Source organism: Malus sylvestris, chromosome 15 (genome assembly GCF_916048215.2).
Source record: "Malus sylvestris chromosome 15, drMalSylv7.2, whole genome shotgun sequence".
Lineage (NCBI taxonomy): Eukaryota > Viridiplantae > Streptophyta > Magnoliopsida > Rosales > Rosaceae > Malus > Malus sylvestris.
The window spans coordinates 5,592,552-5,614,483 of NC_062274.1; the positions used below are offsets into that span (position 1 = coordinate 5,592,552).

Below are 21,932 nucleotides of genomic sequence, written 5' to 3' on the forward strand. Positions count from 1 at the left end.
CACTTCCGGCGAAGATACCATGTCAACCATGTAAAAGCTTAAGAACTAAGCAAACTAGAGAGAGAAAGAAAATAGGGAAAAGTTGTTAGAACTGAATATTCTCTTTCAATTCAACTTGTATAAAATAATTACAACTATTGATATTTTGACAAAAAAAAATTACAACTACTGATATTTATACATTTGTGAGACACCTCTTTACTAATGCATTACCAATAACACAGGGCGTGTTTGGCATGCTGGATAACACATCGGATAGTACTATTTAATACTATCCGGTGTTTGGTGCCATTCCGTATTAAATTTGCACTGGATTATTTATGATGTCCGGCCTATTTTATACAACATATGCCGGATAACGTATACACTCCAAATCGTCGGTATTAATTAGTCATGTCGCTGAAAACAAAATCAAGCTGACTCTTTTTCCATCTCTCTTGCTAGTTTTAAATTGTGAAACGCAGTGCCATAAATGTTTTTCAATCTCCTTTTGAGGAAGTAAATGAACATGATAATCTTTGATGAAATGAGTTTTAATCCGGTATTGCGGCAAACGCCCAATTAAATAGTCAGTATTATCCGATAACAAATTATATTATCTGACTAAAATAGTCAGTACAGTCCAAACTGCCAAACGAGACCGACACTTGTTATAATCCTATGCACTCATAATCTCTATCACGAAATACCCGAGCGTCGCCGTTTCCGTCAGGAGGGAAAAAGGCCAAAGCAATTAAGAAAATAAGGGTTAATTAATTACATACTTGCCTCCTAATCTTCTGAGATTGTTTCATTGTAGTCCAACGACGCTGTTCGTTACTTTTTGGTCTTGGAACTTTTGGGATTGTGTTTACTGAGGAAACTTTCATATTAAAAAATAGATAGAAGGGTTAGTTGTTGTAGGAGCAACTTGGGATATTAGAGAAATTTAGGACCAGATAAAAATATTCCGTAAAGTTAAAGAGGCGCATTTGCAATAAACTCATAAATTAGTTATAAAGCAATTCCTGTTTTTACTAGGTTTTTCTTTCCCGTTTCAATAAACCATAACGAAGACAGTCACACAGGAAAATCAACTTGAGAGGAAACATGGAAGACGATGAGATAGAGGAGGGGATGCTGGTGGAGGAAGACGCCGCTCCGCCGCCGCCGAAGAAGCCGGGAAAATCCCCGTACGAAATGCTTCAGGAGAGCAAGTCCTCAGTGGAGGACATAGTGACGAAGATGCTCACCATCAAAAAAGAAGCCAAACCTAAATCGGAGCTCCGCGAGCTCGTAACTCAGATGTTCCTCAACTTCGTCACCCTCCGCCAGGTTCTCTAATCTTTCTAGGGTTTCACATTTTTCAAAAATTAGGGCTTTAGGGTTTTAGGGTTGTTGAATTTCGTGTTTTGTATGATTGAATATTGAATTTGCAGGCGAATCGTTCGATCTTGCTCGAGGAGGACCGCGTGAAGGCGGAGACGGAGAGTGCGAAGGCGCCGGTGGACTTGACGACGCTGCAGCTCCACAATCTGATGTACGAGAAGAGCCACTACGTGAAGGCCATTAAAGCTTGCAAGGACTTCAAGTCTAAGTACCCGGACATCGAGCTGGTCCCGGAAGAAGAGTTCTTTCGCGACGCCCCGGCCGATATCAAGGAGCCGACGCTGTCGAATGATGCAGGGCATGACATTATGCTCAAGAGGCTCAATTTTGAGCTCCACCAGCGCAAGGAGCTCTGCAAGCATCATGAGAAGCTTGAGATTCATAAGAAGGGTCTGTTGGAGATGATTGCCAATCGGAAGAAGTTCTTGTCCAGTCTTCCTTCGCACTTAAAGTCGCTAAAGAAGGCTTCTTTGCCGGTGCAGAACCAATTGGGGCTTCAGCATACCAAGAAGCTCAAGCAGCATCACGCTGCAGAGTTGCTTCCACCGCCTCTGTATGTAGTTTACTCGCAGTTCATGGCACAGAAGGAGGCATTTGATGAACAGATTGAGTTGGATATAGTGGGGAGTGTGAAGGACGCTCAAGCTTTTGCCCATAAGCAAGCAAATAAGGAGACTGGTAAGTACTGCTTGACTCTTACTGCCTAGAATCGTAGATTCGGATATAAATTTTGATGCTTTATGGTGGTTTGCAGTTGCCCGGTTGAAACTAATTGATTTTCGACTGATTTGGTTTTCGTTTTGGATTTGGTTTAGGCCCGCTTATCATTAATGTTGTGTAATGGAACAGGAGTTTCTACCAGTGTAGAGACTAGTAGGGATGATGATGCACTGGATGAGGAAGATGATGGGCAGAGAAGGAGAAAGCGGCCAAAGAGGGCTCCGGTCAAGCAAAACCTTGAACAGTCAGGACTGTATCAAGTTCATCCGCTGAAAATCATCCTTCATATTTATGATGATGAGGTTTCTGATCCCAAGTCGGCAAAACTTATCACCCTCAAGTTTGAGTTTTTGTTGAAGTTGAATGTTGTATGTGTTGGAATTGAAGGATCCAATGATGCAGCGGAAAATAGCACCTTATGCAACCTATTCCCAGATGACACTGGCCTTGAGCTTCCCCATCAGGTTATTTCTCCTCTGTTTGTTTTTTTTTGGTGGTCTTTGGTTATCTTTATGCCTCTTCTATTGATGTCTATTATATTAAGTATTCATAATCCTCGGTACTTTTTTTGTTTTTGTTGATACAGTCAGCCAAGCTCGTTATGGGTGATACTCTTGCATTTGATGAAAAGAGAACTTCCCGTCCATATAAGTGGGCCCAGCATTTGGCGGGAATTGATTTCTTGCCTGAGGTGGCACCTTTGCTTGCTGCCCCTGAAACTCCAAGTTGTGATACTGCTAAAAATGATGCTGTTATATCTGGTCTGTCACTTTACCGCCACCAGAACCGAATACAGACAGTTGTGCGAAGAATTCGCTCTCGGAGAAAAGCTCAGACGGCTCTTGTGTGAGTCACCAGTATATTTAGAGTCTTGAATCGTCAAGAACATTCTAGAAACTCTATAGGATAAGGATAAATGTGATCAAATCCTAATGCTAGCAATTGTGTTTTGTTTTACCTGGTTGCAACTGCTTTGGTATTTTTCCTGATATAAAGTATGAGTATATGTTATGCTTCTTTCTTTGGTGCTTGCTCCTTTCTTTGGATCTTAGCTCCGCTCTATCTGTCTACCACTTGTATGCCTATTAGAGAAATTTTATTTCTTTTGCAAATCCCTTAGTGTTTTGTTTGCGAGTGTGGTTAGGTATGCCTATGTTGAGAAGTTTGGCATTCTTTGATTGGCTTACAGGGAACAGATTGAATCACTTATGAAGCTTAAATGGCCGTCTGTGTCTTGTGAAAGTGTTCCATGGGCTTTGCATACCCCTTTGTGCAAATTGCATGGTTTTTCACCTGTTGGGCCTCCACCTAATGTGGCATCATCTTTGTCTGTCCTAGATAAGGAGCAGGGTCAGGAGCCTATGGATGTTGATTTGGTTGGACGATCTGGTTCTTCAAAGGAAGAGCTGGAGAGTATCAGAGAAGATGGGGAACTTCCATCTTTAGTTCCAGCTGCATCCATTGCCAATGATAGTAAACTTGCTCACCATAAAGGAGCTAGTCTTGACCACCCCAGACGGCCGTCCTTAGTTCCAAAAAGACCTCCAATCAGCAAGGCCAAATCGCTAAGTTATAAGAAACTTGATGAAGATTTAGATCTTCTTCTGGATACAGAGAGTGATCAGGACGAACCTGCACATGTGCTAGAGGAAGAAAATTTAGCGTCTGTTGAATGCCTTGGGGTGGCTGGAACGTCATGGGTGGATTTTGGGGTCAGAGAATATTGTCTTGTTTTAACCAGGAGAGTTGACAAGGATAAGGGGAATGTGAAGTTAGAAGCCAAGGTAGCTAGTAATTCATAGAGTCGTACTTGGTCATGCTTTTGCTTCAAATATAAACCTTTTCACATTGCTTATCATTCTATTCTGGCAGATTAAGATCAGCATGGAGTATCCATTAAGGCCTCCCTATTTTGCACTCAGTCTTGGCACTATATCTGGAGAAAACCATAAAGAGAGCGATGACTCTGAGTGCTTCAATGAACTTCGTGCAATGGAAGCAGAGGTAAGCAGTTGATAATATAGGAATTACTATCATGATTAAATCAGTAGGGGGTGGCTTTTGCTCTGCACTTTCACAAGCAAACTGTCTAGACTGCATTTATTATCTGATCACCTTACCCTTTTTTTTGTGGTGACTACATTATTCATTCCTCTGCGGAACTGGAATTCACAATTTCCTTTTCGTTCTTCTAGGTCAATCTGCACATGGTGAAGATGTTACCTCAAACTCAAAGTGAAGAAAATAATATCTTAGCTCATCAGGTTTGTTGTCTGTCAATGTTATTCGACTATTACATGGACGAAGCATCCCCATCTTCTGAAAAGAGACGGAGCACTTCTGTTGTTGATGTTGGTTTGTGCAAGCCCATCAGCGGTCAGATTGTTGCCAGATCATTTAGAGGAAGGGATCGCAGGAAGATGATATCCTGGAAGGACATGGAATGCACTTCAGGCTATCCTTACTAGACCTGTAGTTTTGGAATCTGAATGCGTCACTTAAACCATTTTGAGTCTGGAGTTTGTGAAGGGAGCATCAATGACCTTTGTGACCATTGGCACAGTATCTTAACGGAAATAGAGCGAGCAACATTCTGGTGGTATCGAGGTCAGCTGGTAACTTCTCGTTTGATGAGTCTTACGTTCGGTTTGCAGTAGAAGAAACACGCGGTAGTTGGGAGTAGGATTTGTGTTGATCTCAAGGGCCACAGCATATTTGTTTAAACTTGTAAAACGCTCATGATCACTGTACGAATGAGATTTATCGATTGAGGATTCGTTCATTAACGGTTTCCTTATTGTTTTAATTGTCTCACTTCTTTCGTGTACATAAATATTTGAAATATTAACATAGGAAAAAGGTAACAGAAACCAAGGATCCCACAAATGTTATGATGCTCAAATCTACAGCACACGCTAAACTCTCAAAAAATCTACACCACAAGACGAATGTCCCCTTGGAATATTTACAGCACCCCTTCTAATCACATTCCTCTTCCCTCCCGGCCCTTCACCACGGACCCGTCATCGTTCTTCTCAAGCATCGCTTCTTCCCGCGTTGAAGGTTTAAAATCTCCATGTCCTGCAAAGTGATCACATTCCAAACGATTCATCAAACTATAAAACGTCAATGTATCCAGAGTCGTAAAAGATTGTTAAGCAGCAATTTTAATGCAGTTTTGAGCCTTTTTCGGTGTGATGGCCTGTATATAAACATTCTTCAACCCCAAGTAATAATATTAGGGCAACTGGTTACACCAGATTGCAGAAATGTCTTAAATTTATTCAGATTAGGAACGGTGCAGCAACTGATATAGTCTTAATTTTGACAAAAAATAAAATAAAATTGTTCATGTACTGATTCGAAAAAGAAGTAAGAACAATCGAAGTACCTGATTCTTCTGCACTTCCGCCATTTGAGCCTGTTTTTTCTGCAGCTCTTGGTTCTCCTCCTTCAGTTTTGCAACTTCTGCTTCCAATTCCATTGTGTAAGCCTGGCAGAAGCACAAAGGCAATATATTAGAAACACGGAAAAATGATGAGATGCCATAAAATGCAATTATATAGTCTTCTTCTTTTCTTCCCATGCGGTTCAATCTTAAAGCAGAACTAACCTCGGCTAATCCTTACTAATTCAATGTTTTAACGATTCGACGCCATACACACGACTACTTAACGTTACTTTTCCTTAAAACAAGCGTTTCCATTACCTTGTAATAAACTGGATCCTTAAAACTTGTCATGACTGTAACTTCTCAAAATCTTTCATCTCTTTGACACGTCGAATCGCTATCAACATTTACCATTCTCCCGCATGAATCTTTCATGAAGTTTCGGGATACAAAAAATCATTAGATGATAAATGCAGAAAGGTAAATGTCTAGCAAAATTGATATAATTCGACAACAAGATGAAACTAGTTTAATTTTGATGTCACTCTCCAGAACTACTTTTAAATACTAAACACACAAAACTTAATTGCATCTGCATCCACAAGCATTAAACCTATTAAGATGTTAAACTAAAACCTGATCTTAGCCAAAGAGACGAGAAATGTATAACTGTTAGTGTTAAGAATCAGCCATGACTTTCGATTTAAGTTCAGGATCTCCAAATCGTATCAAAGATAGTGGCTTAACGCAGATCTATAAGCTTAAACTTTTAAGATGGCATCCACAATCTCTTTAGTTCAAATACTAACTCTTACAAACATACCATTTTCAAACACAATTAGTGAGCTAATAAAATTTCATACTTCCATTCAATGTTTGTTTATTTACATTTTACATTTCAGAGCTTGAACTTCTGTATTCTCGTAATTAATATCTCAAATTTACCATAAACTGAAACTACAATATATGTATGCATGACAAAGCAGCAAAGAATGGAAGAGATATTCACCTGCTTGCGAGCTCTGGACCTGGCAGCTGATTCTCTGTTCTTAATCATTCTCCTCTGCCTTCTCTCAACAACCTTCTCCACAGGCCCGCCGCCTTTCCTACCCCTAAAACCGCCATTAAACACATAAGGCACGGGTGACACGGATGACGTATCAGTACCATTACTCTTCCCAACCCCATCAGATGACAACTGGTTCGCAGGTGAAGGCGTCGCCACACGAATAGCTCCTGCAGCTCCTAATCCAACCATTCCCATCCCTGAACTCGGAGCCAAAGTGCCATTCATACCCTGATCACCGATTCCCATCATCCCACCCCTCATTCCAGGACTACCCAACTGAGTATTTGGCCCAATAGGCAACTGAGAAGTGTTGAAAGTCACAGGCTGCTGCTTGGGAAATATTTGGTGCTGCTGCTGCTGCTGTGGCATCTGTTGCTGTTGCTGATGCTGATTTGATCTAACCCCATTAGCATTCAATGGCAAATTTGAACCCTGATTCGGAACCAGATTATTATTGTTCTCGGGAACTCGATTCCCCATCACGCCAATCCCGCGATTCAGTTGCTGAAACTCGAATCCCAAACTACCAGAATTACCAAAACGAGACAAATCACCATAAAAACTAGCACCATTAGGCTTTGGAGCCATTTGTGCATCTTCTCTCACAACCCCAGCTCTTACCAAAAACTCCTCCAAAGTCATCTCCCCCAAAGTCTGCTGCCTCTGAGGCATATTAGACCCGCCGGCACCCGTTCCTTCTTTTGAAAGGTTCTTCCACACTTCATCCACAGTTTTCTGGCTTAGGGTCCGGGGCAGGGTCAGAGAGCCCTGCCTCTGCAGTGACCCACCACCGCCGTGGCCAAGCCCCTCTTGGCCACCAGCGGCTCCGCCAGCCGGCGCCATAATCTGAGTCTCTTCAGCAGTCCATATGCTCTTCAGAAGCTCATCCATGTTCATAGACCCAAAATCCTTCCCTGGGCCTCCAATGGTGTTCTGCAACTCCTCAAACGTCAGCGAATAGATCGACGACTGCCTCGCTAACGGCGGCTCGTTCCCAAATCCCTTGAAGTTCATGTTGGTCCCCATTTTTCTGTGAAACCTGATCCAACAAACAGAGAGCCAAAAAAAAAAAAAAAAATTCAGATTTTTACTTGTCTTTCCCTATGACTCAGAGCTTCCCTTCAGCTCACGGAACTCAACATTGTCAACTTTCACCCATAAAAAACCAGAGTTTGAAAAACACAGACCAAAATCTCAGCTACCCCTCATCAATTCACACTCCAAAGCTCAGATTTTTTTAATTAAATTACAAAAATCCTGAAAACCCCACCTAAAAAAAAGTCACAAAATCAAAGTTTTGTGAAAAATAAAAAATACCCAGATCAAAAAGCACAACACTTAAACACATATCAGCAAGAACTAAGAAGTAAGGACTGAAACTTTGAAGAACCATACTGTCCAAAAACACTAAAAATAATTATAAATTATAAATTAAGATGAACAACAAAAAGGAGGGGGAGAGAGAGAGAGAGAGGGAGAATCGGGGGTTTTTTTTTTTTTTTTTTTTTTTTTTTTAATAATTTACCTTTGTTACTACTTTGGGAATTTTTGGGAAAATGTTGGTGGCTCCTGGTGGCTGCGGCTCCTCCTGCTTGTTAGGGATCTGGTGGAAGCGCCAAGTGTCTGCTGCCCCTTTGCCCTTTCGCCTTTGCCTTTTAAGACACCCGGCACTGCGGAAGGTGCGGGATTATCATTATTTAATTTCTTAAATTATTAAAGTAATGGGCTGCGTGGACCAATCGGATGAGAGTGGGGAGGATTTGATGCGACTGCTGGCCAATGAGATTGCGCGATGTGGGGATATCTGGGCCGTCCACGTTTTCTTGAATGGAGGGTCGGATTTGGTGGTTTGAATTTTAATGGTGGTGGCGACGGGATAAGAATAAGAACTGGTGGATTGTAATACCCTCACAGAAAAAGCGTTTGGTCCACTAACGTTAGGTCCGGGGCAATTTCGTCCATAAAAAATGTTTTTTTATTTTTTTTTGTTTGGTGCATGTGAAGGCTGTGAGCCGACAACGGTCGGCCTTGAGGACAAAATTCTAGATATTTCTTTTTATGAACTGGGGGTAAAATTAGGGGTGCAATTCGAGTGGGTTGAGCGGGTTATGGTCAATCCAATCTGAATTAGACATTTTTAATTTGAGTTTGTGTTGAGTTCAGATTTATGCGAGTTTTTTTTTCAGATTTAGATTTGAATTGGGTTCGGATTTACTCGGGTTGGGTTTAAGTTTGTCCAACTTTAATAAGTTCAATCTTGTTACGTATTATTTTATACGGTAAATCTCAAGTTTTGAACCATATAATGTGAAAACCATTTAGAAATCAATTTTACACATCACAAATTGTAGAAAAATCAAATAGTGTGGGACGTATTTCTAAAGTTTCAGCCATGCAAATTGAAATTATATTATAGGATAATACAAAAGAAACGTAAAACATCACTATCATTTATTGTTCAAATGAAATTCAGACAATAAATTTAAGTATAGCGCATCCAAACTTGTACTTATAGCTTATACGAAATGAAGTGGACAAATAACATGCATGAGCAATTCGGGCTAAAATCGGATTGAGTTTTGGTTAACATGAGTGGCCAAATCACCAACCCAACTCAATCCAATAAATAAACGGATTAAAGTTAGGTTGAATTTGAGCAAGTTTTTACTTTATTCTAACTCGTCCGATTGAATTTGAAATCAAAATAGACATGGACCTATTCAAAATAGAGAACTTTAATAAAAATCACCCGGTACTGTTCACTTTAACGAAAAACCACATTTTTACATTAAAAAGTCAATTCTGATACTATTCATTTTACCATTTATTTTGTCCTTATCATTAAAACTCAAAGTTTTCAAACAATTTTCATTAGTTTTCTTTCAAAATAACTCAATCCAAATTACACCCTAAGTGAAACACCCCAAAAAAGAACCAACAAACACTCAACTAGTAAGACAAATCAAACGGGTCTTCGCAGCCGCTGCGATATGATCCATCACCAGCGACCCAATCCAAGCAGGCCGGTCCAAGATTTCAGATATTTTCTATCAGATAAAACCTGCAATTTAAGTTTAACTGGTTGTACGATAATACCCTTGTTATTGTTCGTAATTTTCGTTAATGGACCATGGGCTTCGACCAAATGGAGGAGCGGGATGCGAACGGCTCGCGGCGGGCCTTGTACTGTGGGGGAAACGCCGTCAGTCAAGCTAGTTGTGCACTATTATTTTTTGGTAAAACAGAAATAAGTAGATCAAATCAGAATAAATGAACGTAAATAACCAAGTATTGAACGAAAAATGAGGAACTAAGGACTCGTCTGAAAATATCTTTAAAATATATGAAAATATTTTTGATGAAATTAATTTTAAGTTCCAAAAATACTTTAAATGTTTTTTTTTTTTTTTTTTTAAGAAACACAAGATATGTAATTCCTGCATTAAGTACTTAAAGAACTTTTTCGGAATCTACTTGGATTTTACCAAGTATCGGTTTCAAAAATATTTTTACGAAAAGCGTTTTCGGTCATTTTAAAATCACTTTCAAATGAGCACTAAAACAAAAATGAGGGGAATAAATTTTATAAACTCTTTTTTTTCGCACATTAACATTTTTGTTAATTCTTCCAATGTTAATAATTTTTTTAATTTGTTAAAAGGCCAAAAAAAGAAGTTAATCGAAAGAAAATTAAGAATTTTTGAAGTAAGAAAAGTAGATCTAGATGTAGTTTAGTAGTTGGCTAGAGTATTGTGCTATTATTTGTACGCCAAGTCAACATTCTCAAGTAATTTAGTTTGTATTAGTATACTACAACAAGTATTTTGATCTCGGAGCATCCAGTTTTATTTGTATCAATGAAGATTCTTAGATTTTATTTTACGTCATTAACCATACTTTAATCAAAACTTAAATTTTACAGAATCGTGAATTAAGTACAAGAGTCTCGTAATTAGTGAGTCATGTTAATATGATGATTGATACTGAAAGTCAGCTAAAGTATGTCATGTAATTATATTTTGTAATGTGATTAGAAAAATAAATTTTCATATAGTTTAATTGATCGTTACATTGTAGCACACGCAATTATAGAAAGTTGTATGGCTGTAATTGGCTAGCCGAATCTTTATCCATTATAATTTGAGCAAATGAAGAAAGTTAGAAGGTCATGGAAGCTCTTGATTTTGACAATCTAGTCCCATTGTCTCACCCTATAAAATAATCAATGGACGGTGTGGGTTCTTTAGACCTTGATTGTGTAATCATACCACCTCACTCACTTTTTTTTTTTAATATTAGATAGTTTTGGTTGGTAAACTTAATGTTCTGGCCGTTGTGATGAATTTCTAAATGCAGAAATTAAGCTGGCTACATCGAATAAGTTTAACAAATTTTGTCTTACATTTCTAGTCCAGAAGGGATGAGACTCTATAAGAATTGTTTTTACTCGATTCTAATTTTATGTTATCATACATCAGTTTTTTTTACCTAAGAAAGTGTTGGTTACCAAGGTTCAAAATAAACTACTATTTCGAGTGCCCGGTGAGCTTTTGAATGTATGCAACCGGTTTATTAAATTGAACAATAGTTTGACATAATATGTCTTACAAGTCATATGTAGAGAGGCGAGACTTTATAAGATTGATTTCGACTCAATTCCGATCTTATCCAGTTCTGAACAGCTGCCTAAAGGAAATCCATCAAGAGGAATGGTCTTTTCAACTAAATGTCCAAAGAGCCATAAAAATGGAAATACTTCAGTGTATTTGTCATATATAGTGGACTTTTCAAGTGAAGACGTGGACGTTGGAAGTGAAGTTTTTGCTTAAGGACTAAGGCCATTTATGTAAAGGACAATTAGTACTTTGCTATCTCCACATCCAAGGCATGCACTTTGATTCTTTTAGGGTAAGAAAGGAAGGCAAGAAAGGGAGGCAGATGAATTGACGATGGAAAAGAGAGGCACATGGTGCTGGCACTATGCAAATTCACACAAAAATTCAATCGATAAACATCATATGTTGCTGCTGGCAGTCTAAGATTGGAAGCAAAGACAATGGACAAAAGTTGTCAAGCATGTGCCCCTCCTCCTAAAATATTGCCTTAACAGAACACTTTGTTGCAATGCTTTGTTTTCTAGTTTTCCTCTTTTTGGTTAGTCTTTATCCTTTGCGAAAGATTAGTTTTAAAACATGATGAACTTAGTGCATGTGAATTCTCGAAACACAACTCAACAAGTTATGATTAAGATAAATGATTTCTGGCACGACGCAGAAATTACTTATGATGATAATGTAGAAATCACTCCTAATGATAATATATATGTTATTATAAAAACAAAACTAGAACAATGGTAACAGCCCTGCCTACCATTTAGGTTAACGAAACAAGTGTTACAGATGACATACTGATTCATTACTTCATTTTACTTATAAGCTTTTTCTGTTAATATAGAAAATTAAACTCTAAGCTTTTTCTGTTAATATAGAAAATTAAACTCATCTATCAAATAATTATAAACGCGTTTTCAAACGGTATGACTATGAATTACATAGCAGACTAGTTGTCATTCATCTGTCATATATGCGTCTATCGCAGTCAAAAGACTCAAAAGGAATTCTCCAGGTGCTACTTATTTGAATTAACATCCTCTAATTGGTAGTAGTAGTTGTACTTTAAATTTAGCTACTTTTTAGGAGTGGTTGGAGTCTTTGCTTAAAAAAGGTATGGTTTTTAATAGCTAGTTATCTCTGTTCATGGTATGGTGCCACGTTCCCTACAAAAAACCACCAATTCTGGAGGATAAAAAACACCAGAAAACGAAACATTCTAGAGAAGTATTGGTAATGCTTTCGCAGATGTGAGTGCATAACTGCACAATGCATACGTGTTGTTCAATCGGATGCCTGCGCAGCACTTGTGGTTATTACTATAGTGACTGGTAAGAGCACAACAGTTCTTCAAAGTTGAAAACCTCATCCCATTCAATTATTTCTTGGCCGAAAATGGCATCGAATTTAGTTGTGGGAACACAAAACAGCAGTTGGTTTTTTTGGTGTGATAAGATTCAGAATTTGATTGATGCGCCACAACTCGAAAGGAATAGAGAGAAGATGACATTTGCATTTGGGAATGCTACGTAATGCTTATCTTACGATTGTATAATGAATCAATGATCGCAATGAAGAGGTTTCTGGTTTACCCTCTAAGTATATCTAATATGTTTGGATGTTAAGAGGAAAAATTATACGGTAGTGCAATAGCACCGTTGGCGTTGAGTGGTGTTCCACTAGAACTTTGCCATTTAAACAACTTAATACATGTCAACAATAACTTAAACTCTGACGTTAATTAATACAAAAAACGTTACCGGATTCAATTTTGAGCCAAAGATATCAATTTGCCTAGACCATAAGGCTTTGATTGGATTATCGTTTAGTTATCTAAGGTTATCAAATAAAAAAACGTATTGTTGGATGATTAAACATAATGAATAAGAAAATATATTGTTGTGTGTAACATTGCAAGATATGAATCGACTGCTTGAAGATAGAACAATAAAGTTCAAATAAGTAGATTGTAAACATTCATATTTGCTCGGAGAAAATCAATCTTGTAATTGTTTTTGTATTTTCTCATGTCGTAACAAGAGAGACGCAATCCAATCGGATATAGCCAAAGTTGACACATTTAGCTACAACCGAGAGGTGATGTGATAGCTGTTGTTATAGCACTCGTCCACGCGACGTCTCGTTTGCTTGGCACTTGGCAGATATCAGTTGGGGATCACCCCGGCAGTGACACGAAACTGAAAGTGTAGGTTAAAGATTGAATGCCTTTTGGGTGCTCTCTAACTAATCGCATAATGCTTGATATCATTGTCGCTGAATTTGGAGCAGTCGATAACGATAATGATACGGGACAGCTGTTGGTTATTGACGGCGATACGACCAATCTGTTTTCTTCTGCTAAAAAATCTCGTTAAAATGCCGTTATATATGCTTTTCATTCACATTTCTTTTCCTTTTTCTTGTAAAAGAAAAAAAAATAATAATAATAATCTCAATGTTTCCAATTTCGAGCAAGATTAATTTTAATACTGCCTCCCATTTATTGTCTTCTGTGTAAAAAGCGACAGCATTTCAGAGTACGGGTGGGCACAATCCGGTTCACTTCACCTTTAAAATCGAGAATCAAAGTGAATAATATAATTGACTTAATTCAGTATTAGTTTGGTCTGATCGGTTCTATTCGATTCAGAAAAGAGAGGAGGGGAAGAGAATGGGGAGAGAGAGAGAGAGAGACGTGGGAACTGGGAAGGACGTGGTGAAAGCAAAGTGGGAAGAGAGTGAAGAGAGGGGAAAATGGACCTAAGTGCAACGGAACTATGATTTGTGTGACAAAACCAGGGCCAAAACTGACTCCATTTTTTCAGCTCGATTCAACCTATTTCATCATGTGAGTCACTCCCATTGCAACTCCAAATCACTCTGGAAACTATGAAACATAGTTTGAAGTTACGAAATGTGTTAGGATGGTCGGGCATGTGCATGAGTGACTCTCCATCATTGATGCAAGTGTTAGTTCTGTTGCATCACAACATCAATGACTAGAAGCCACTCACGTGCATAAACGACTGTCCTAGGCAACTCCTCTTTAAGTTACTAACCGGAAGAACATAATCATAACCACAAGCTTTTTAAGATTTCTTGGTCCATTTTAACCAAGATTATTTCATAGCCTACGCACACCGTAGGAATTCGCACAGAAACAAGAGACTAAAAAGAGTTGGGACTGGATGATTTTATGAATAATTTTGTAAATTCAAATTACTGGAGTGAATAATAGCAAGAATTTACCATATCTACTAATACTTTCCAACATCTTGCTCTTAATAATTTAAAATTGACATATAACAAGCAATATTTCCTTGACATACAAGTTATACAAAGTTGGATGATTCGACAAATCTAGCTTCATAAACTGCGTCCGCGCTTTCGAAAATGTCTGAGAACGAATCTAACTTATGCTTAAGAAAGATAATTTCGAATTATTTCATAACTGAATGGGAGTGCGTCTTCAGTGTGAATCCTCATTTGATTGGAATACATGAAAACACATACAAACCAAGCGAACTTAACAGGAGATAACATTGAAATAAATACAAACAGAGACTTGTAATCAACACTGCATGAGCATGACATTAATGGGGAAAAAGCAATTGCAAACTGGAAGCCGGTCTACTGCTGCGGCTTGTAGTATGACGCAACGGAATACGTTGTTTGTATCAATGTCAAAAGTGTAACAATGAAGACAGCATTAGTAAAATTCATCAATTCAAAGGGATTTCTGAAATAAATTCGAAACGCAGCACGCACGTAAGCATGCCACCTGTCCCAGCGTGTCCCACAAAATGTATTCAGATTCTCGTAGATTCTTCGGTAAGTAAAATTGTAAACGATGATACCATTGGAAAGATTATTCAAGAGCCAGGCCATGTCATCGCCAAAATTTTCTATAACTCCCCTCTTGACAAGAAGCTCTACATCTTCCTTGGACTTAATGAGGTGATCCAACAACACAGCATAAGAGGCATATTTACTCACACCGGTTGTTGTTTCACACTGTTCATAAGCGACGAGATTTCTAAACAGCGATTCTCCGTTCTTACAAACCCTTATTGGTGGAATTCGCAACACTCCGTCTTCGAAGGTTTTGTTGAGCATGCCATCATATTTTCGACCCGTAGTAAGAATGATTCCTGATCCTGCAAGCTCCGTCGCAGAGGGAATCTTGAACAGACTTAAGGGCATATGTGCATCATCTGATTGATACCATCCGATCAAAGAGTTTCTTATGAAGTCGAGTAAATGTTTGCTTCCCGATGCTCGATAGGTCCGTGAAAGCATCCCCAAGCTATACACCTCAAAATATCGTAGAGTAATCTCAGGAAGTGAAATATGGTTATTGTTACCTGCACTGGTTTCCAGCGTGAGATCAAATAAACGGTCAAGAACTCTCCAAGGAAGCTGGTTTTCAAGAAGAAGCAAGTCATTTATAAGTGGCGTGTGTATCCATGACTTGTGGAACACAGGATCTTCCTCCTTTGTTGGCACCTCTCCTGAAGACTTCCTGAAGAGTTCGATAATGAAGCATCCATCAACCACCAGCATTTCTACAAAATCATCACTGCTCATATCAATTTGTTCTTCATAGCTATCCCGACAATCTTGTTCTATATCTCTAATAGCTTCGACAAAGTGCTCTAAACCAGTTTTTCGAGTCTGATCTCGCTGAAGCAGGCAATGCAAATACCACAATTTAATTCCTTCCATGGTTTGCAATTTCGATCCATGGTGCAATGGTCCAATTGAGATCAAACGTGGAACATAAACTCTTTCGTTATCATTACGCAGCACATTAGGGACTCTAAATATGGAATGATGACTGCGTAACGGGGACTGCTGCTGAAGTTTTCCTTGAATCGAGGACGCTAAATTTTTATTTCTCACATTATTTGCTTCCATTTCATGCGCGTTCGCGTCGATTAATTGAAAATCTGCTTTAAACAAGGAGAAAACAGAAATATAACTGCTACTACTGCCTGCAACTCTAATATGCTTCATGTAAGACTTCTTCCCTCAAATTTACAGTGACTTTTCAAGTTCTTGAGTGCTATAGCTTAACATATTTCTGATTCACCGATACACACACGCACACACACACACACACACACAACAGACCTACTATTTAACTGGTAATTGACAGAATAAGAGACAAGAACATGTTTGAGACATAATTATATAAGTTTTTGTAGAAGAAACTTACAAAGATGATCGGTTTTGATGTAATTAATTCTCCTCGGCCTGCAGGTTCTTGCTCGGATATATGTTCTGAAAATATCTCAGTATTTTATACAAAATGAGATTTTTATATATTAGTATATAAAAAGACTTGGAATTGGGCAAGTAAAGGGGCATGTGATTCTTGACTTGGAAATAGCCAAGACGTGATTCTTGCAAAAACCTATTTGGTGATTCGTTTCTTCATTTGCTTGGTTTCCTTCAAACTTTTAATGTCTTTTATGTCTCTCAAGTGTCGGATATTAAAGTAGTAATCCATATGTCAAATACAAGTGGAGGAAATTTTACCAGTTGAACACGTTTGGAATCCCAAAAGACCCACTGCATCAAGGGATGGAACCCAATATTGTATGTGGAGTGAATGGACTCCCAACCAACCGTTGGTACAAGTGTTTGCCCCCTCAGCATCAAGCATCAATGGCTGGAAGCCACTCGCCCCACAGGCGCGAGAATGTTCTGTACTTGAAGGATTCATGGTTCTAAGATTGACATAACTTTTCATTTTGGTTAAAATCAAGGGGTGTGATATCCACACACTCCTTTTTACTTTTCCCACATCTTTTTGGTTTTCAACCGTCATATCAGATGAGTTGAAGAAGATCAACGAACAGAAATTAACAAGAGGTGTATGAAAAGTAAAAAAATGTGTGTGGATATCACACCCAAAATCAATAGAACTTGAGTTTGTACACCGTCAATCATTTTGATACTTTCATGAAAAATATGTTACATAAGAATAAAATAACAAAAATACTCTCAAAATTTGTCAAACTCATTTTAGCTCAACCATTTATCGAATTGAAGAGTATTTTTGTCCTTACTTAACAAAGATTCACATAAGGACCAAAACGATTGACCGTAAAAAAACTCAGGAACCATTTTATCAATTTCAAATTTCCGGATTATAGTGAGGAGTTATCAATATCAGAGACTATTTTGGCTAAAATGCCGAAAGAATAATAGCTAGCCAATACAATTTTATTCACCACAGCATTTACTCCCGCATTTTTACTGAAGTCGCATCATGTACCTTGAAAGAATCTACCATATCTATTACTACTACTTTCCAACATCTTACTATGTAACAATTTAAAATTGACATATAACAAGCAATGCGGAACGAACAAAAAATTTTCTTTGACATACAGTTATACAAAGTCAGACGATTCGACAAATCTAGCTTCATAAACCGCGTCTGCGCTTTCGGAAATGTCTGAGAATGAAGCTGTCTGCGTATAAAGGATAATTCTTCCTTATCAGCCCCTTTATGCATTTCCAATATGAAAAGTCGACTAGTGTTCCGTCCTTTTGAACAATGAACAAACATCTTGAGCTTTCAAAATCCGGGTGATAACCAACCTGCCAACCCAAAACGAGAAAAACGCATCATTTAACAAGCATATTTACTTTTAATACAAATATAGCATGCTTGAGAAAAAACCCCAAATCACTCATCTTTGATAAAGTGTTGGATGCAGAAAAAGTTTTTAGTATTTGGTTTTAAATTGCAAAAGCAACTATCTGAAGCCAAGTTCCATCATTTTGGAAGCATGTACGCTTCTACATGCACTGCGATCCTTTCGGGATACTAGGGGTGGATTAGCATTTCTTTGGTCAGTTCATTATATTCCTTCTAAACACCGTATATTAACAAGTAAGAATTGTTACTTATCGTTCACCGGTAAAAGCCATATCAGAAACAATACAGATAACTAGATATCTAAGGGGAACTAGAAAGATTGAGCTCCAACCCCCTTCCACAAAGGAGTGTAAAACACTCCCACATTGGAGTGCGGGTGTTTGGAGGGGAAGCGATACTAAAATATGACGAAGGAAGAAGATCACAGTTGTGGCTGCCATCCCCAAGTTCTCCTAGCTCAGTTTGGAGGATAAAAGATTGATGATGCTTTATGAGTCAGACTTGAATCAAAATTAAATTTAAAAAGTAGTCAAAACCCGAAAGCAATCAAGTCTGATCAATGCCAAAACAGAAATGACAATCAGCTAGCAGAAGCTATCCAGCAACAGGCATATCCAAACAGATACTATCATGTTTCTCTAGATGCTCAGTTGCCAAAATCCTCTCACTCAAAAAAGCACTTCTATAGTAAACGAAAGTTATAGAGATCGTACAAAAAAAAGGGCAATCGGGTAATCGATCCACAGAATTGTAAAGCAGCTTAATTCAAAAGCTCCAAAACACTAAAACACTAAAATGGGCAATCAAGATTCAAGACCAACATCCAATAACCAAATTTGGCACCAAAACACTAAACCCCAGAATTGCAAACCAGCTTAATTCAAAAGCAGCTTAATCTGCGACAATTGAACAAAGAAACAGAATTTACCGTGATATAATCGATCCCAGAACCGATCTTCTTCTTAGCATCAGGATGAAACGGAAGCAGCCTTTGGAGAACAGTCTTCTGATGTTCAGGACTCAATCTATCTCCACTCTCATACTTCCCCGAATGAAGAATCATCCTCACAAACCCTACCAGCGGAACCGTGTCCTCCAAAATCTTATCCTCCCAATCGACCCACTTCCCGTCTTCTCCCTCATCTTCCCCCGAATTCCCATCCATGTCCTTCCCAGACGACACCACCGGCTTCCGGAGCAGTTCCGGGTCGGGCCCCGGCGTCTCGGGCCTCCCAATTCTGCTTCCCCCGTCGGCTCCGGTCTTCAGGGCGCAGAGGCGGGGGTGGGGCGACTTCGCTTTGAGGAAAGGGAAGGATAGAGTTAGGGGGCAGGGGTGGAGGATGAGGGAGTTTATGTGGTGGTGGAGGAGCGGCGGTGATCTGGAGAGAGATGCCATGGCTGCGCGCCCTGAGGTACTAGTTGCTAGTCGCTGTGACTAAAAGGTGCTTTTCTGGTAATCACTTTTTCTCATAGTTGTTCTTCAAAGTTGAAGGCTTGCAGACCCATCATCAGTTACAGTCAGCGTCTGTAGAGCTTAGCAGATAAACAAGGAAATGCCTGCGAGGTTCTCCACTCTCCACCTCCGCTTCTGGTTTTTGGGCCAAAAGCCCAAGCCCAATATAAAAATAACTTTTTGAGCTTGGATTTTGCTTCGGTAAGGTGCTTGTGCTGGCGCCTGTTGAGTTCTGACCGTTGATGTATTGTCCACCTAAACCAATAGGTCAGAATACAACCTAGATGATATGCAATTGTTAATACGTTACCATGCATATATCTACTCATCTTGTATTTCTATTTCTCTTACACTATGTTTGGATAAGGGAAATAAATTTTGAATTTGAATAAAAGTTAAAATTTGTAAATTAACATGCACCAATTCTCTTGTTTGGATTCATAAACATAGAAATTTAGAATTTCGACGTGAAAAAAAACTTGGAATTTGGGACCTCTAATTCCCAAGTTTAAATTCTATGTAAATAGGTGTCATTTCCCAATTTCTATGATTGAGAGCTTAAATATAACAAATTCTGTATTTAATTCCATTATTTGTTTAGGTTAACCAAACAAGAAAATTCACAAATTTTATAATATAAAATCCCGTCAATTCAATTTCCGTCATTTAAAAATTCCTTAGTAATCTTGAATTTTTTTATCCAAACATAGTGTTAAGGTAATCGCGTTGACTAAAACGAATGTGCTCTTTTTATGGGAGTTCAAATCATCCTATGCTCACTTTATATTTGTTTAGATTAAAGATATTACTCGTATCGAGATTAAAAAGTAAAGCAGGAAGGCCTAGAGTTGAAATTTGGAGACCTCAAACATGTGTGGAGCTCTTTGCATTATATATATAAGTAGCATATTGAGCAGTATCTTTCAGTCTATGCAAAGCAACAATTTCAGCTGTCCAATACCACCGGTTTTCGATTCTGCTGCCACCGACCAGCCCAGTCTTCAGCCCACAAAGACGAGCACGGTTCGTAGTACAGGGAATGAGAGCGAGGGAGGAGAGAGACCATTGCACTGCCGTAGCTACTAAGCTACTGCTGTAATTAAAGCATGATTTTTAACTTCTCAGCTCTAGCACCATAGCTAGATTAAGTTAAATTTTAAGGACTTTTGCGTGGTCAGTTGTCAATTTCTTTCGTAGCATGGACCTTGGTGGTATGAATTTCTCAGAATCTGCATATATACATATACATTATATATGTATATATGTATTATTCTGGGAGGTTAGCAAGTAGCAGTCTGGTACAAACGCAGCCCGAATTCTTCAAATGAAATTCGTGTGATGAAAATGTAGGGTAGTTAAGGCACCTATACTCACGGATTTTTAGTTCAAAGACCAAAGCTCTAATCAAGATAAAGTCCAACGACCTACGCTGTAGTTTCTTAGTTGAGGACTTGAAACAAGTGGGGAATTCTTTGCATTATATAATACATATTATTCCCAGTTCTCCAGTATTATTCCTTGTTTCTTGCTATGACTTTAGGGTATGTGCCACCTACTTGCGGAGGCTATTACTCTATTGGTTGAGTGCTGACTTCCATAAAATACTACACCCAGAAAACCAAGATGTTATGTAAACAAATACGGTCAAATAAAAATTTCAGAAAAATTCCAAATTTGAATTTTTCCTGATTCCACGCTGTGCCTAAGTCAAGTCATCAAGCTCTCAATAAAATTCATGATTCTGTATATTCTCGGAGGCCAAACCATCTGTATTAAGTGTAATCTAAGAAAATTAAGGAGACCAAAGCTTGTGTGCTCAATTTAGATTGGAAGACCTCAAACAGTCAAACATATGCGGAGCTCTTTGGATTATGTATAAGTGCCATATTGGGCAGTATCTATCAGTCTATGCAAATCAACAATTTCAGCTGTCCAAGACCACCGGTTTTCGATTCTACTGCCACCATCCGGCCCAGTCTTCAGCCCACGAAGATGGGCGCGGTTCGTAGTAAAGGGAAGGAGAGCGAGGGAGAGAGGCCATTGCATTCCTTAGCTACTAAGCTACTGCTGTAATTAAAGTACGATTTTTAACTTCTAAGCTCTAGCACCACAGGTAAATTAAGTTAAATTTTAATAACTATTGCCTGGTAAGTTGTCAATACAATTTATTTGACTTCGATATCAAACCAATTTTTACCTGAGAATTAATATTTCCTCTCCCATTTAACAACTCATCATGTCGCTATCATATACAACATCAAGTTTATCTTCAAATCTGTTTCCGAGAATCTACATATATTCTTCCGAGTCAAATGCAATTTGTATGATGTAAATGTAGGTAGTTAAGACACTTATTCTCATAGATTTTTAGTTCAAGGATCAAAGCTTCGATCGGGTCAAAGTCTGAAGAAAGTTGAGGTTACACCATAAACCAATTGGCAGTATGAGGAGTAGCCCAACCTCTTGTAAGCCCTTGCATGGTTTGGTCTCTCAATGACGTGAGACTTTGTCTTCACATTCTCACAAGGTCCAAGACGTATGGTGTACTTTTTTAGTTGAGGACTTGAAACAAGTGGGGAATTCTTTGCATTGTATAATACATGTTATTCTCATTTCTCCAGTAATATTCTTTGTATCTTGCTATGACT

The 21,932-nt window shown here is 38.5% G+C and overlaps 4 protein-coding genes across 8 annotated transcripts; 1 reads left to right on the top strand and 3 right to left on the bottom strand.

Moving 5' to 3' along the window:
• The first annotated feature begins 998 nt into the window (after positions 1-998).
• LOC126603008 (THO complex subunit 5B-like) lies at positions 999-4,894 on the top strand. 2 transcript variants are annotated; one of them, XM_050269784.1, is made up of 7 exons: positions 999-1,314; positions 1,419-2,046; positions 2,218-2,552; positions 2,675-2,934; positions 3,278-3,872; positions 3,961-4,092; positions 4,284-4,894. In XM_050269784.1, exons 1-7 carry the CDS (start codon positions 1,090-1,092, stop codon positions 4,554-4,556), a joined length of 2,448 nt encoding a protein of 815 aa, XP_050125741.1. In that variant the 5' UTR covers positions 999-1,089; the 3' UTR covers positions 4,557-4,894. The 2 variants fall into 2 exon arrangements, with proteins under 2 accessions (XP_050125741.1, XP_050125742.1); XM_050269785.1 differs by lacking the exons at positions 3,961-4,092; positions 4,284-4,894 and having other exon boundaries at positions 1,003-1,314; positions 3,427-3,611.
• Positions 4,835-8,240, bottom strand: LOC126603010 (bZIP transcription factor 46-like). Of its 2 annotated transcripts, none has more exons than XM_050269786.1 (4): positions 8,074-8,239; positions 6,489-7,587; positions 5,480-5,581; positions 4,835-5,169 (listed from the first exon to the last, which is right to left on the bottom strand). In XM_050269786.1, the coding sequence occupies exons 2-4, from the start codon at positions 7,572-7,574 to the stop codon at positions 5,098-5,100; spliced, it is 1,260 nt and encodes a 419-aa protein (XP_050125743.1). In that variant the 5' UTR covers positions 7,575-7,587; positions 8,074-8,239; the 3' UTR covers positions 4,835-5,097. The 2 variants fall into 2 exon arrangements, 1 of the variants encoding a protein (XP_050125743.1); XR_007616177.1 differs by lacking the exon at positions 4,835-5,169 and adding an exon at positions 5,798-5,907 and having other exon boundaries at positions 5,555-5,581; positions 8,074-8,240.
• Positions 8,241-14,473: 6,233 nt separating this feature from the next.
• LOC126605297 (protein DCL, chloroplastic-like) lies at positions 14,474-19,377 on the bottom strand. Of its 2 annotated transcripts, XM_050272665.1 has the most exons (3): positions 18,760-19,377; positions 17,560-17,770; positions 14,474-14,489 (listed from the first exon to the last, which is right to left on the bottom strand). In XM_050272665.1, the coding sequence occupies exons 1-2, from the start codon at positions 19,225-19,227 to the stop codon at positions 17,594-17,596; spliced, it is 645 nt and encodes a 214-aa protein (XP_050128622.1). In that variant the 5' UTR covers positions 19,228-19,377; the 3' UTR covers positions 14,474-14,489; positions 17,560-17,593. The 2 variants fall into 2 exon arrangements, with proteins under 2 accessions (XP_050128622.1, XP_050128621.1); XM_050272664.1 differs by lacking the exon at positions 14,474-14,489 and having other exon boundaries at positions 17,376-17,770; positions 18,760-19,376.
• LOC126605295 (UPF0481 protein At3g47200-like) lies at positions 14,573-16,521 on the bottom strand. 2 transcript variants are annotated; one of them, XM_050272663.1, is made up of 2 exons: positions 16,377-16,521; positions 14,573-16,107 (listed from the first exon to the last, which is right to left on the bottom strand). In XM_050272663.1, the coding sequence occupies exon 2, from the start codon at positions 16,073-16,075 to the stop codon at positions 14,789-14,791; it is 1,287 nt and encodes a 428-aa protein (XP_050128620.1). In that variant the 5' UTR covers positions 16,076-16,107; positions 16,377-16,521; the 3' UTR covers positions 14,573-14,788. The 2 variants fall into 2 exon arrangements, with proteins under 2 accessions (XP_050128620.1, XP_050128619.1); XM_050272662.1 differs by lacking the exon at positions 16,377-16,521 and having other exon boundaries at positions 14,573-16,320.
• Positions 19,378-21,932: the final 2,555 nt, after the last annotated feature.